The sequence below is a fragment of the Podarcis bocagei genome, assembly GCF_964188305.1.
Source record: "Podarcis bocagei genome assembly, chromosome: 10".
Classification (NCBI taxonomy): Eukaryota; Metazoa; Chordata; class Lepidosauria; order Squamata; family Lacertidae; genus Podarcis; species Podarcis bocagei.
Window position 1 is genome coordinate 73,960,961 of NC_138135.1, and position 13,415 is coordinate 73,974,375.

The 13,415-nt window shown below is 42.7% G+C and overlaps 1 protein-coding gene across 6 annotated transcripts in view; it reads left to right on the forward strand.

Moving 5' to 3' along the window:
- The window catches only part of CD36 (CD36 molecule (CD36 blood group)), a 79,041-nt gene that overhangs the window by 49,477 nt on the left and 16,149 nt on the right, over nt 1-13,415 (forward strand). For all 6 annotated transcript variants that reach the window (XR_014012245.1, XR_014012246.1, XR_014012247.1 and 3 more), the window contains 4 exons: nt 6,685-6,845; nt 9,004-9,148; nt 11,558-11,740; nt 12,516-12,607. Coding sequence is in view for 1 of the 6 variants with exons in the window: in XM_081210736.1 (XP_081066862.1) it covers nt 6,685-6,845; nt 9,004-9,148; nt 11,558-11,740; nt 12,516-12,607 (581 nt within the window). In the remaining 5 variants the exon portion in view is untranslated. The remainder of the gene's footprint in view (nt 1-6,684; nt 6,846-9,003; nt 9,149-11,557; nt 11,741-12,515; nt 12,608-13,415) is intronic.

The window sequence follows — 13,415 nt, forward strand, 5'->3', positions numbered from 1 at the left end:
AATTTCAAAAATTTGTAATTTAATTTTAAGACTCTTAATAAACATAATATTTTGTTTCAAATATGTCTCGTTTTTTCCATCAATGCTTACTTTATCATTTGCTTAAAATAAAATGCAGAAGCGTAATGTTTCTTAATCGTGCGTTATCTTAACATTCAAACAACTTATAATGTTTTTGCAAATAGTCCTTAAATTTTTTCCAGTCCTCCTCCATTGTTTCTTCGCTCAGATCTCGGATTCTGCCAGTCATTTCTGCCAACTCCATGTAGTCCATCAACTGCGTCTGCCAGTCCTCCAGTGTGGGTAAATCTGGTGTTTTCCAGAACTTAGCGATAAGAATCCTAGCTGCTGTGGTTGCATACATAAACAAGGTTCTGTCCTTCTTTGGCACCTTCCGGTCCACCATGCCCAGGAGAAAGGCCTCTGGTTTCTTAGAAAAGGTATATTTAAATACCTTTTTCAGCTCATTATGTATCATTTCCCAAAAGGCCTTTACTTTCGGGCAGGTCCACCAGAGGTGAAAGAATGTCCCTTCTGCCTCCTTGCATTTCCAACACTTATTATCAGAAAGATGATATATTTTAGCCAACTTGACTGGGGTCATGTACCACCGGTATACCATTTTCATAATGTTCTCTTTCAAGGCACTACATGCCGTGAATTTCATACCGGTGTTCCATAACCTTTCCCAGTCCTCAGACATAATGTTGTGTCCTACATCCTGTGCCCATTTAATCATAGCAGATTTAACTGTCTCATCCTGTGTGTTCCATTTAAGCAGCAAGTCATACATTCTTGAAAGTACCTTAGTCCTTGGTTCTAGTAACTCCGTCTCCAGTTTCGATTTCTCCAACTGGAAACCCACTTTTTTATCCATTTTGAATACCTCTTGAATTTGAGCATAATGTAACCAATCTCGCACCTTACCTTTTAGTTTATCCTGGCTTTGGAGCTTCCAATTATCTCCAACTCTTTCAATCAACTCCCAATATTTTGGCCAATAGGCCTCCATATTGGGCCTTTTTTTAGAAATCTTAGCTTCCACAGGTGATAACCACCTCGGGGTCTTACTTTCTAATAGATCCTTATACTTCATCCAGACGGCAAAAATTGATTTTCTGACAATATGGTTTTTAAACAGTTTATGAATCTTCGCCTTGTCATACCACAAATATGCATGCCAACCATACACATTGTCAAACCCTTCCAGATCTAGGACATCGGTGTTTTCCAACAGAAACCAATCCTTCAACCAGCAGAAGGCTGCAGCTTCGTAGTACAACCTTAAGTCCGGCAGGGCAAATCCCCCTCTGTCTTTTGAGTCGGTTAGTATTTTAAATTTTATTCGGGGCTTTTTGCCCTGCCAGACAAACTTAGAGATATCCTTCTGCCATTTTCCAAAGCATTCCATTCTGTCCACGACCTGAAGGGTTTGAAATAAGAATAACATTTTTGGCAAAACACACATCTTTATAGCTGCGATTCGGCCTGACAAGGTAAGTTTCAATCTTGACCATATATCCAAGTCTTTTTTGATTTCCAACCAACATTTTTCATAGTTATCTTTGAAAAGATTTAAATTTTTAGTGGACAAGGATACTCCCAGGTATTTCACTTTTTTAACCACACTTAACTCTGTCTCTTTCTGATACCCCTCTATCTCTGTAGGTGTCAGATTTTTAACCAAAACCTTAGTTTTTTGTTTGTTTAACTTAAATCCCGCCACCCGACCAAACTCCAGGATAAGTTCCAAAACTCTTTTTGTGCTAGATTCTGGCTCCTGTAATGTCAAGACTAAGTCATCTGCGAAAGCTTTCAGTTTGTATTGTTTCGCTCCGACCACTATACCTTGCACCAACTGGTCCTCCCTAATCATATTCAGCAATACCTCCAGAACAGAAATAAATAGCAGAGGGGATAAAGGGCACCCCTGTCGTGTCCCTTTTTCAATTCGAAGTTCCTCCGATACCACATTGTTCACTATCAGTTTAGCTTTTTGTTCTGCATAAATTGCTTCTAATCCATTTTCAAACCCCCGTCCCACTCCCATCCCTTTCAAGTTCTTCTTCATAAACATCCAAGAAATGTTGTCAAATGCTTTCTCCGCATCAATAAAGATTAAAGCAGCCCTTGTGTTTCTAATTCGCAACAGCTCCAATATATCAATAATGTTCCTGGTATTGTCCGACATGTGTCTACCAGGGAGAAAGCCTGCTTGGTCCTTGTGAATTACTTCATTTAATACATTTTTAAGTCTACTTGCTAAAATGTCTGCAAATATTTTGTAATCCACATTCAGGAGTGAGATGGGACGGTAGTTCTTAAGCTGAGTCTTTTCCCTTTCTGACTTGGGAATCAATGTGATGAATGCTTCTTTCCACGTTTCCGGTGCCTTTCTCCCCTCCATGATCTGGTTACAAACCTCCAACAACGGTTGTATCAAGAAATCCTTCAAAGTTTTATAATATTTGGAGGTGAGTCCGTCCGGGCCTGGAGATTTGCCCAGCTGCATGTTTTGGATGGCACCTTCAATTTCCTGTTGAGTTATTTTGCTGTTAAGGATTGATCTTTTATCTTGGCTTATTTTAGGTAGTCCATTTGTTTCCAGAAATTGGTCCATTTCCGATTCTTTCTGAGGCCCCTGTGCGTAGAGCTCTTTGAAATATCTGTGGAAACGCTTTCTTATTTCTTCTGGTTTCTGAACTATTTTTCCTTGAATCTCCAAATTTGTAACCGTATTTAACTTTTGTCTTTTTTTCAATTGCCAAGCCAGCAACTTTCCACATTTATTTGCTGATTCAAACGATCTCTGCTTCATTTGTTTGATTTTCCACTCAATCTCTTGATTGATCAGTTTCGAATATTGTGCTTGATGAAATTTGATCTCTCTTAGCACCTCTTTTGACTTTGGTTTAATTCTCAGCTTTTTCTCTCCTTCACTTATTTTCTCTAAAATTTTTTCTTTTTTTCCATTCCAATATTTTCTTTTTATCGAATTCTGTTGAATCAGAAACCCTCTCATTACAGCTTTACTTGCGTCCCAGATTGTTCTTTTCTCCACCGTAGTGTTCAAATTTATTTCAAAGTAGTCCTTTAATGTTTTTTGGGCCTTCTTCACAATCTCTTGATCTCTTAACAAGGTGTCATTCATTCTCCATCTGAAGGATCCAGTTGGAAAAAGTCTCAGTTCCATTTTTAAGGCATTATGGTCGGAGCAGGTTTTTGGGCAGATTTCCACTTTTCTCGTTTTCGGAGCCAGCCCTCTAGATATCCAAATTTGGTCGATTCGTGTCCATGACAAGTGGGCCTCAGAATAGAAGGTTCCTTCTTTACCCAAGGGGTTCCTTGTCCTCCAGATGTCAATCAAGTCCATATTGTCTGTCATTTCAAAAAAGGTTTTAGGGAGTCTGCCGTCTGTTGTCAAGTTTTGATTTTGGGATTTGTCCATATTTGTAGACACCACCCCATTCATATCTCCCATCACAATGATATTAGCATAGTCCAAATAGTCCATCATTGTCTCATGCAGCTTCTTGTAGAATTCTGATTTTCCATCATTTGGCGCATAAATTCCTAATATCAAAATCTTCTCTCCTTGTGTTTGAATTTCAATTGCGAGAATTCTTCCATGATCATCTTTGAATAAAAATTTTGGCGACAGGTTCTCCTTTGCATAAATTACAACACCTCTTTTTTTAACTTTGTCTGATGAGATAAATTCTTGACCAAGTCTTTTATTGATTAATACTTTCCTGTGGAGCCTAGTCACATGTGTTTCTTGCAAACATATTACATCCAATTGTTCTTTTTTTAGGATATGAAATATCCTTCTCCTTTTTTCCGGAGAATTCCCGCCATTTATGTTCCAACTAAGTAGCTGCAGAGACATCCTGTTTAATTTAAAATGTTCTTAAGATGGGGTGTCTTCCTTTTTCTCAGATCCCGAGGGTGTAGGCGTTGGCCCACTTCCGGGCAGTATTGGTGCTGGTAAACCTGGAAGCCAATCCGCTCCTTTTTGGAGATCTTCTCCGTGGTCGTGAAGGAACTTTTGGTTATCTTCAGGTGTTCTTATTTTAACCTTCCTTTCTTTGTAGGTGAAGGATAATCCCTGTGGAAACTCCCACCTATAGGGAATTGCGTTGTGTCTCAGCAATTTTGCTAATTCTGTATAGGTGGCTCTAAGGTCCAGCAGTTGCCTCGGGATATCTCTGTAAATTTCCACCCTTTTGTCTTGTATTTCAATTGCTTTTTTGAAATGAAGGCCTAGGATCTTGTCTCTCTCTTCCTTTGTTCTTAAAATTATCAAACAGTCTCTGGATCTGTCTTTCCTTACCAATCTTCCCAGTCTATATGCCGAGACTATCCTGAAATCTGTATCTTCCTTTAAACCCCAGAACTTCGAGAATTCCTGTGTTAAGTATCCAATCAAGTCTCCTTGCTCGAGTTCCGGGATGCCTCTCAATTTGATGTTGCTCTCGCGGTTTTTCAGTTCCACCATTGACAGATAGACTTGTTGTTCACCCACCTGTTTGTGCAGGGGCCTAACTTCTCCTTTTATTTCTTCAACCTCTTTTTGTAGAACTCCCACTTTCTGGATTGCTTCTCCAGCTAATTCCCGATTTTCCGCTGTTGCTCCTTGCAATTTCTCTATGGCTTGCGTGTGCTGGGAAACTTGGTCAGTCAATTTTTGAATCGAGGAAGTTGCTTTATCTATCTTCACAGACTGGTCGTCCACCTTCTGGTTTAGACTTGATAATTGCTCCAATATTTGTTTTAATAGTGTATCTGACCCACCTGCTGCCATATCTTCCTCAGTGGACTTCTCAGTTGTTTCCCCTTGTTCTCTATGGGTCACCAGTACAGCTGGAACCGACGAACGGCGTCCTTGGGTCAACGTTGTTTGTACAAATTGTCTTCTTTCCTTTTCTTTTTCCTTAGCCTCTTTAGTTTCCTTTGCTTTAGATGCTCTTGTTCTCCCTGCACCACTCATTACACATCTGTCAATGTTCAAGGTCAAATTGTCTGTTGTTCCATGGGAAAGGCAAATTCAGAAGTAAACAACCAGTGAGATGGAATTCAAAACAAAAGTCAGTTCCCAGGATTTTATAATCCGAAAGCCCTGTAGGGGGAGTACCACCAGGTTTCAAAGACAAAGAAGGAAGTAATCCGCCATTAAAGTTCCAAATTGTTTCAAAACAGTAGATTCATTAGTCCGAAAGTCCCTTCATAAACTCAAAGTTTCCCAAAGCACCTTTTATAGATCAACAAAGTTTCATGAAAGGTACTTGTAACAGTATCCCATTCAGTCTTTTCTGCTCAAATATAACAGTTACGTTTCAGCAAAGTTTTGCAACTGTTTCCGCAGTTTGACACAGTCTCTCTCTCTGGCAGCCCGACAATCTGGCTCTTTAAAAAAGACAGCCCAAAGGAGAAAAAAGATAGGAGGGAAGTCACCATTTACTACTTCTTTTAGTCAATGTCCATTTCCACCTTCAGCTCAGTAAAATAAGCAGATCTTATAGCACGAAAAAGTTTAAGCTTCCCACAGTCCCGTTTCAAACGCTTCCGTTTTTAAAAGCTTTGCTTTGATCTTGTCAGCAATGTCGGAAGACGGACTTCCCTTTTCTCGTCTCCCGCTTTCAGCCAAATTTACCGAATTTCTTCTGCCAAATTTAAAACCCCTTTACTCACGGGTATGTTGCTTGCAGTTTAGCGTTGATTTTAGGAAGAAGGATCAGCGCTCATCTGCAACAGCCGCGCGGCTTCGCTTCCGCGGAAAGAGCGATGAACTCACAGCACCGCTACCCCTCCTTCACTCCGGGTCTCCTTACGGGGTCCCTTCTGTGTTTTCGGAGCAGCTTCTGGTGCCCGCCGAGTCCCACGGCCACGGGCTCCCTCTACCCGTGGTTTATCTTGATGGGTCGTCGCTATGCCGCAGCGAACGACCCTTTTCCGCGGAGCCCCTCTTCAGAGCTCGAAGAGGACCGCCATTACAGTTTCGCGCCGCCCCCGGAAGTGGTCTAATTAACTTTCAGGCAATGTGCTAAAGTCTACTTCAAAAATCGTGAATCTAAGTTTTCACTTTCTTTCTTTCAAATGAGATTTTGTATCAATATCTGTACATTACTAGCTCAGAGTCTTCAGTAATTCTTATTATTCTCTTAACCTGAAGGATTATCCCGACATAGTGTGTTTCTCTGATTTGGGAAAGACCAGTCCTAGAACAGCTATTTGTAATTGATGAGCACTATTTTAGGAAATGTTGAAGGAGAATCTTGCTAGAACCACCACAATTCCTACTGCATGTCAAATAAGATAATTTTAAGGCCACTATTCCTTAATGTCGTAGTTGAAATATTTTGTCTTGACTTCACTAGAAGCTCCCCTCCCCCTTTCTCCCCTTTTCACACCTACATATTGACCTGTAAGAAAAAGGAACACAGTTTAAATCTGCACTGATAAATGGAACACTTAGTTAAAATGTTTCTTAAAATGTATTAATCAGCAATTATAATCTACTTTTATAATGTATTTTCCAATTCTTGTGTCTTTTTAAAAAAAAAAGTAACTTTTTTTTTACATCAGGTTGAAATGTATGAAGGTTCACACTACTGTATTAGCCTGATTGGAGGGAGCAGAGCACACAACACTCCTCCTTTTCTCCTTGTTCTTTTCTTCTTCCAGGAAACAGTCATTGAAAATGGTACAATTGCATATGAGAACTGGCTTGTACCCGGGAGTCCAGTCTACAGGCAATTTTGGTTCTTTGATGTGCAAAACCCAAAAGAAGTAATGGAAAATGGATCGCATCCAATACTCAAGCAGAAAGGGCCTTACACTTACAGGTAGGCAAGGTTTTTTGTGTTAAATGTGTGTCTCCTTCTGTTCTCTTTTGAGGGTGGGTTGGTGGGCAGACCTGATTATTCCAAAACTGCTGGCTCTAGTGTTGTGCCAAAAACCTCTTCTCCAATTACACAAAAGTCTTCTGTGAAAAATGAGTCACCCCTCCCACCCCCTGTGTTTTTCCTAATACCGTATTTTTCGCTCCATAAGACACATTTTTCTTCTTAAAAATTATTGGGAAATGTGAGTGCATCTTATGGAGCGAATGGCGCTGTGCGGAGAGAGAGAGCTGCGCAGCGCCCCTTCAGCGAAGCGGGAGGAGGAACGGAGCCCCTTCTGTTCCTCCTCCCGCTTTGCTGAAGAGGCGCTGTGCAGAGAGGGAAAACTGTGCAGTGCCCCTTCAGCGACACGCCTGTTCTGCAAAGCCGGAGGAGGAACAGAAGAGGCTCCTTCTGTTCCTCCTCCCGCTTGGCTGAAGGGGCACTGCGCAGTTCTCCCTCTCTGTGCAGCACCTTTCCTGCGAAGGAGAGGCGCTGCGCAGAGAGGGAGAGCTGTGCAGCGCCCCTTCAGCAAAACGCCTCTCCTGGCTTCTGCCTTAGCCACATGCAGCCTCTTCAGGCAGGGGGAGTCTTCATCCCGCTACCCGGGAGAGGCTTGGCACAGCTATCCCAGAAGCCAGATCCCTCTTGCTGTTCTGGCTTCTGGGATTCAGAATATTTTTTTTCTTGTTTTCCTCCTCCCAAAACTAGGTGCGCCTTATGATCTGGTGCGTCTTATGGAGTGAAAAATACGGTAATCTTACTGGCTTCAGGACTGAGTTTACCCTGTCTTTGTGAGGTGGCTATCTTTCTATTAAACACTTATTCAGACTCCCAAGCAGCCTTCATTTCCTGATTTATTTATTTTTAATCTCCATGAGAGAAGCTACTTTTTGTTGCCTTCCCTGAGCTTTAGTTGGGGAAACTGAGTTTGGCCACCAACCTCCCTTGCACTATTTTCATCTTTGTTTTGAAGGAGAACAAACCTTCATTTTCACTTTAAAAATAATAATAACAATAATAACGAAGCCCAGCAGTCAGGTGCACAGTAGCTGGCACCTCTGCCTTCCCCTGCTTAAGGACAGACTGGCTGATGTCACTGGGGAGGTTGCAGGAAGTGCACGTGGGTGGGAAGGCTGAACAGTTCAGGTCACCGAAGAGATGATTTGTAAAGTAAAACAAGTGTAGCACCCCTTGACCACCCCAGAACAACAAAAACCCTGCACCCAACCTATGACTTAGAATAGGTAAAAGAAAGGACTTCTTCCCGCAGCACATAAATTATGGACCCTGCTCCCCCAGGAGGCAGTGATGGCCACCAACTTGGATGGCTTTGAAAGAGGATTAGGCAAATTCCTGGAGGAGAGGACTATTGATGGCTATTAGCCAAGATGCCTGTTGAATACCAGTTGCTGGAAACGACAGGAGGGGAGAGGGCTCTTGGGCTCATGTTCTGCTCCCTGGTATCCCACAGACACCTGGTTGGCTCCTGGGAGTGCAGAATGCTGGGCTAGATGAGCCACTGGCCTGATCCAGTAGGCTCTTCTGCTCTTATGTAAATTTTTTTGGGGGAAACTCTTCTGAAAGTATTGACTTGAGCTGGATTTATGCACAGATACGTGTTCAGGATTACTATATAAAACTCATTATGAGGGCAAATTTAATGTGGCCTTAAATATGCATTGCTCGGCTTTATTTTCTCACTGCCTGCTGCTCCCCACTTGTAACAAAGGTTCTTTACCGTAACAGGGTAAGAATAAAAATAAAGCATAGGAGCACTTTTTGGAGGTGATGTCTGTGTTGTCATAAGGTGGTATTCAACTAAGTTTAACTCAGAGCAGACTCATTGAAATTAACCAATAATCAATAATAAAAATAAGTCATGTTCATTACTTTCAGTGGGTCTATTCGGAGTAAAACTTAGTTGGATACCACCTATATATTTTTTGAACAAAGCACTGCGATGCAAACTTATACCCAAAGGAACCCTAAAGATGTTGAGAGTGTTGGGGGGGAGGGAATGCTCTGGCACTGGGAAGAAATGCTGATTCAGCTGGCTGGTGCTAAATCAGCATTCTTTCAATTCAGCTTTTGCAGTTAAATTTATTCTTTGATTTCTAAGGGTGCGCTATTTGCCGAAAGAAAACATCACTCAACATAACGACTCCACAGTGTCTTTCTACCAGCCAAATATTGCTCTCTTTCAGCCTGATCTCTCAGTTGGGCCAGAAAACGACACTTTCACAATAGTCAACCTTGCCGTTGTGGTACGTAAGCCAGGCAAATTACCTAATTATGTAACATTCAAACTTTCTCATCTTCAGACTGCCTTTTTCTCACACGTGCATCTTTCCAAATGCACAGGTTGAGTAATGAGGACAAAAGTTGTCCTCCAGCTACAAAATTAAATCAGTTTAGAAATAGTGTGGTTTTCTTTTTCCACCACAGAAAAGGCACTGTGTGGAGTTTGCGTGATTGTAGCCATACTCTGCTGCTTAAGCCCTCTTTGCCTTGGCCGCTGGGGATGGAGAACCTTTCGCAAATCCCTTGTCCAGCCTATACTTGGCTTCTATGACAAGGCTACTAACAATGGTGCCAATTAGTGCCAGAGTGAGGCATCTCCAGAGCCATCCAGCCCTACTGAGACTGGAGCTCTTAAGAAAAGCACATTGCCAAACCCCCTTGGGGCCTGATTTGTAGAACGATACACTGCATGTTTGCATCAATTTGAATTGTTTGTTTCTTTATACGGGAAGAGTGTTTCACCCTTCTTAAACCCTCTGATTGCACCACAGTAGCGCTAATTTCTTCCAGAGTTGACTGCTAAAACAGGTAGGGCTAGGAATAGCTTTCATTTTCCCAGATTAGAATTTGAGGTTAGAGATCTGGTGATGATCTTGATCTAATGAGACTACTTTTCTTTGTGAACTGATGTTAAAGCTGCTTAGTTATTGATGATTAGGTGAATATAGTTATGTGAAGGGCTTGAAATTATCTCAGAAATCTTGAGCACCCCTGTAATAGGCCCCTCCCCTCTTCTCTCTCTTCTGAGGCTGAGAAAGTAGTAGCTAAGTGTTGTAGGTAAGATTGGATTGTCAACTGTGGTGCAGTTGCTCCATTGATTGGCTGTCTCTCCCTTCTCCAATATTTACCAGAAATATCCCTTCAGGAATTATAATGCTCCATTCTATTTTTAGGGGCAGAAATGAAAGGTGTTGTGGGCTCTCCATTATAGTTGGGAGAGCCAGGATGGTGTGGGGGTTTCTGCATCAGATTAGGAGTGGGGAGACCAAGCCTGAAATCCCCACTCAGCTATGAAGCTCACTTGTGGCCTTGGGCCAGTTGCCATTTCTCAGTCTCACCAATCTCTCAGGTTGTTGTGGGGACACAAGGGAGTGTGTGGGGAGAATCATATTGGCTAGAATTCTTGGAGAAAAGGTGGGATTTATGCACCTTTCCGCAGAGCCGTAGCTACGGGGGGGGGGGGGGCTATCCCAGATGAAGCCTCCAGAGGAGCACCATTGAGGCTTCCAGCCAAACTGGGTTTTTGACCCGGGTGAAAATGAGCCTAGTTTTGACGCTGCCTTTCTGTTACAAATAGGTTTCATTGCATCTTGACTCTAGCAGCTTCCCTTTAAAGAATCCTGGAATTTGTAATTTCGTGAGGCCCTAAGAATATGCTCTTTAGAGAAACCAGTTTCATTGCTTTAGTCTTATCACGGTACCCTGGGAGAAATAATGGTTTAGCCAGGGTAATTTTGCAGCTGGCCTTGCAGTTGCCAAAATAGAAGTTTCCTCCTGGCCCTTCGTTGTCTGAATGATGAGCAACTTTCATAATACTGTACAGCCTATAAATAAATTCTGTAGCAAATGGAAGAGAACAGTGAAGCTGTGTATCATGTGGCTCCACACTTAGAGCCTTAAACCTCAGTTTCCTCTTTCCTTCTCACAGATTAGATATCCCTAATGTAGACAACCACCATATTCTGTCATACTTAATAGCATGAAATCATGTCAAGCAATTAGATTCATTGTAGAATCAGAAGTTGGAAGGATCTTCGATTTCTGTGTGTGTTTAAAAATCCAGACATATTTTTCCCCTAGAAGACTAGGGCAGGTTTCTAGTTCTTTTTGTACATGGTGGGCTTTTAAAACATTGGGGAATGCTTCAATATTTCCTTCCAAAATGAAATGCAGCAGACAGTGCACCAAAATGTGAACCATGTCACTGCTCTGATTCCAATCAACCATAATGCTTATCACTAATGTTCAAAGGTTTTCATTGCCTGGTCTCTGGCTGGGTTATTGCAGCCTTCCCCCCCCCCCCCCAAAAAAAAGAGGGGAGGCATCTTGGTCGCAACCTGAATGCAAGAAGGTTAGTCAGAGGGAATACAGTGGTACCTCGGGATGCGAACGGGATCCGTTCCGGAGCCCCGTTTGCATCCAGAAGCAAACGTAACTAGCAACGGCACGTCTGCGCAAGCACGGGTTGTGATTCGCTGCTTCTGCGCATGCGCGTGACATCATTTTGAGCATCTACGCATGCATGAGCGGCGAAACGCGGAAATAACATGCTCCATTACTTCCGGGTTGCCACAGAGCGCAACTCGAACGCGCTCAACATGAAGCATATTCAACCCGAGGTATGACTGTATATGTGTTTGTGTTTGTCTCAGGCCGCACCTGCTTTGTATCAAAGTGGCTTCATACAAGCGTTGTTGGACATTTGGGTGAAGTCATCGAAGTCCCAATTCCTTCAAAACAGAACTGTGAAAGAAATACTCTGGGGCTATGAAGATCCTTTCTTGAAGAAAATTCCACTTCCAGGAGTTGAAAGGGTTGTTGGCGTATTCCTTCCTGTACGTAGGTGTCCCAAAAGGGAAATAAGCCACTTGTCTTGGTGCTGGGGGAGAATGGAAAGGCCCTTAGAAATCGGATCTTACAACCAGGCTGGGAAAAAGGAGAGGGTAGGGTCGAAGAAGGGGAGGGGAGTGTGAAACAACTCAGCTGTGTCTTCCTCGGCTGAACTTGCTCTTTCTCAGCCTTAAAGTAGCAAACCTTCTCTTTAGGAGCTTGTTCCGCCATTGCTGGGGGCAGCGACAAGGATTGTCCTTCCACAGGCCACCATGTTGCCTCAGTCCACCCCCGCTGGACTAAACAGTGATCACGTACTCCAGACCACAATTCCCATCAACCTCAGCCAGCATGTTGGGAATTGTAGTCCGGCACCATCTAAAGTCCACCCCATTGGCTAATTCTGAAGCAAAAGGAGCAGGTGGTCTCATTCCATTAGTGCCCACCCTTGAGAAATGAATAGAGTGATTTTCATTTCTGTGTCATCCTGTTGACTGAGGCTTTAAATTGAACATTAGTATTTCAGTATCTTACTGTGGGTTATTTTTAAAAGATGCAAATTCTTGGTGGTGTCTAACCCATTTTAAATAGTTTTGGCAAATCCATACTTTAGAATGGTATGTCTGCATGCAGAAATGTGTAAGAGATATAAATTGATTGCTAAGAAGCATGAAATGAGGAATGGTGTACATTTATTTGAATAGAAAAGAACCCTAGATTTTACATTCATTATCAAACCCGTTTGTACTGAAAATTGTGTGTTTTCTCTCCTCTCTCAAGTATAATGAGACACTGGACGGCCTTTATAGAATCCACAATGGGAAAAATGACACAAGCAAGACGGCACTCATCGAGACTTATAAAGACAAAACGTAATGTATATTTGAAAAATGTGCATAGATTTTTTTTCAATGCTTTGTAAAAGATCCAGTAATCATGTACTTTGGATCCTTTCTCACTTTGCTGTTGCAAACTTCCGTGTCTCTGCATGCTTTTACAGCCATCTGTTAGAAAATTCAGGATAGAATAAAGGACTTTCTCACACAGCACATGGTTGAAATATGGAATTTCCTCCCCAGGAGGCAGTGATGGCCACCAATTTGGGTGGCTTTGAAAGAGGATTGGACATTGGGGGTAAAGCTATGTCCTGCCTCGACTGTTGGAGGCTGGATGCTTCTGAGTGGCCCTTGCAGGGAGGGTGCTGTTGTGCCCAAGTCCTTCTTTCAGGCTTCCCATGGGCACCTGGTTGGGAAAACAGGACGCTGACCTTGGGCCAGATCCAGCAGGTTCTTCTCAGATTGTTATTTCAGTGCAGAAAGATTGAACATAGGAGATTACTAGGCTTGAAACTACTCTATTGCTGAGATGTGTTTGACAACACTTGTTCGGGCTAAATACAGTGGTGCCTCGCAAGACGAAAAGAATCCGTTCCGCGAGCCTCTTCGTCTTGCGGTTTTTTCGTCTTGCGAAGCAAGCCCATTAGCAGCTCAGCGGATTAGCACTATTAGCGGCTTAGCGGGTTTAGCGGATCAACTGATAAGCGGCTTAGCAGATCAGCTGATAAGCGGCTTAGCGGATCAGCTGTTAAGCGGCTTAGCGGATCAGCTGATAAGCGGCTTAGCGGATCAGCTGATAAGCGGCTTGGGGAAAAGGGGGGGAGGAAAAAACCCCGCAGGAACT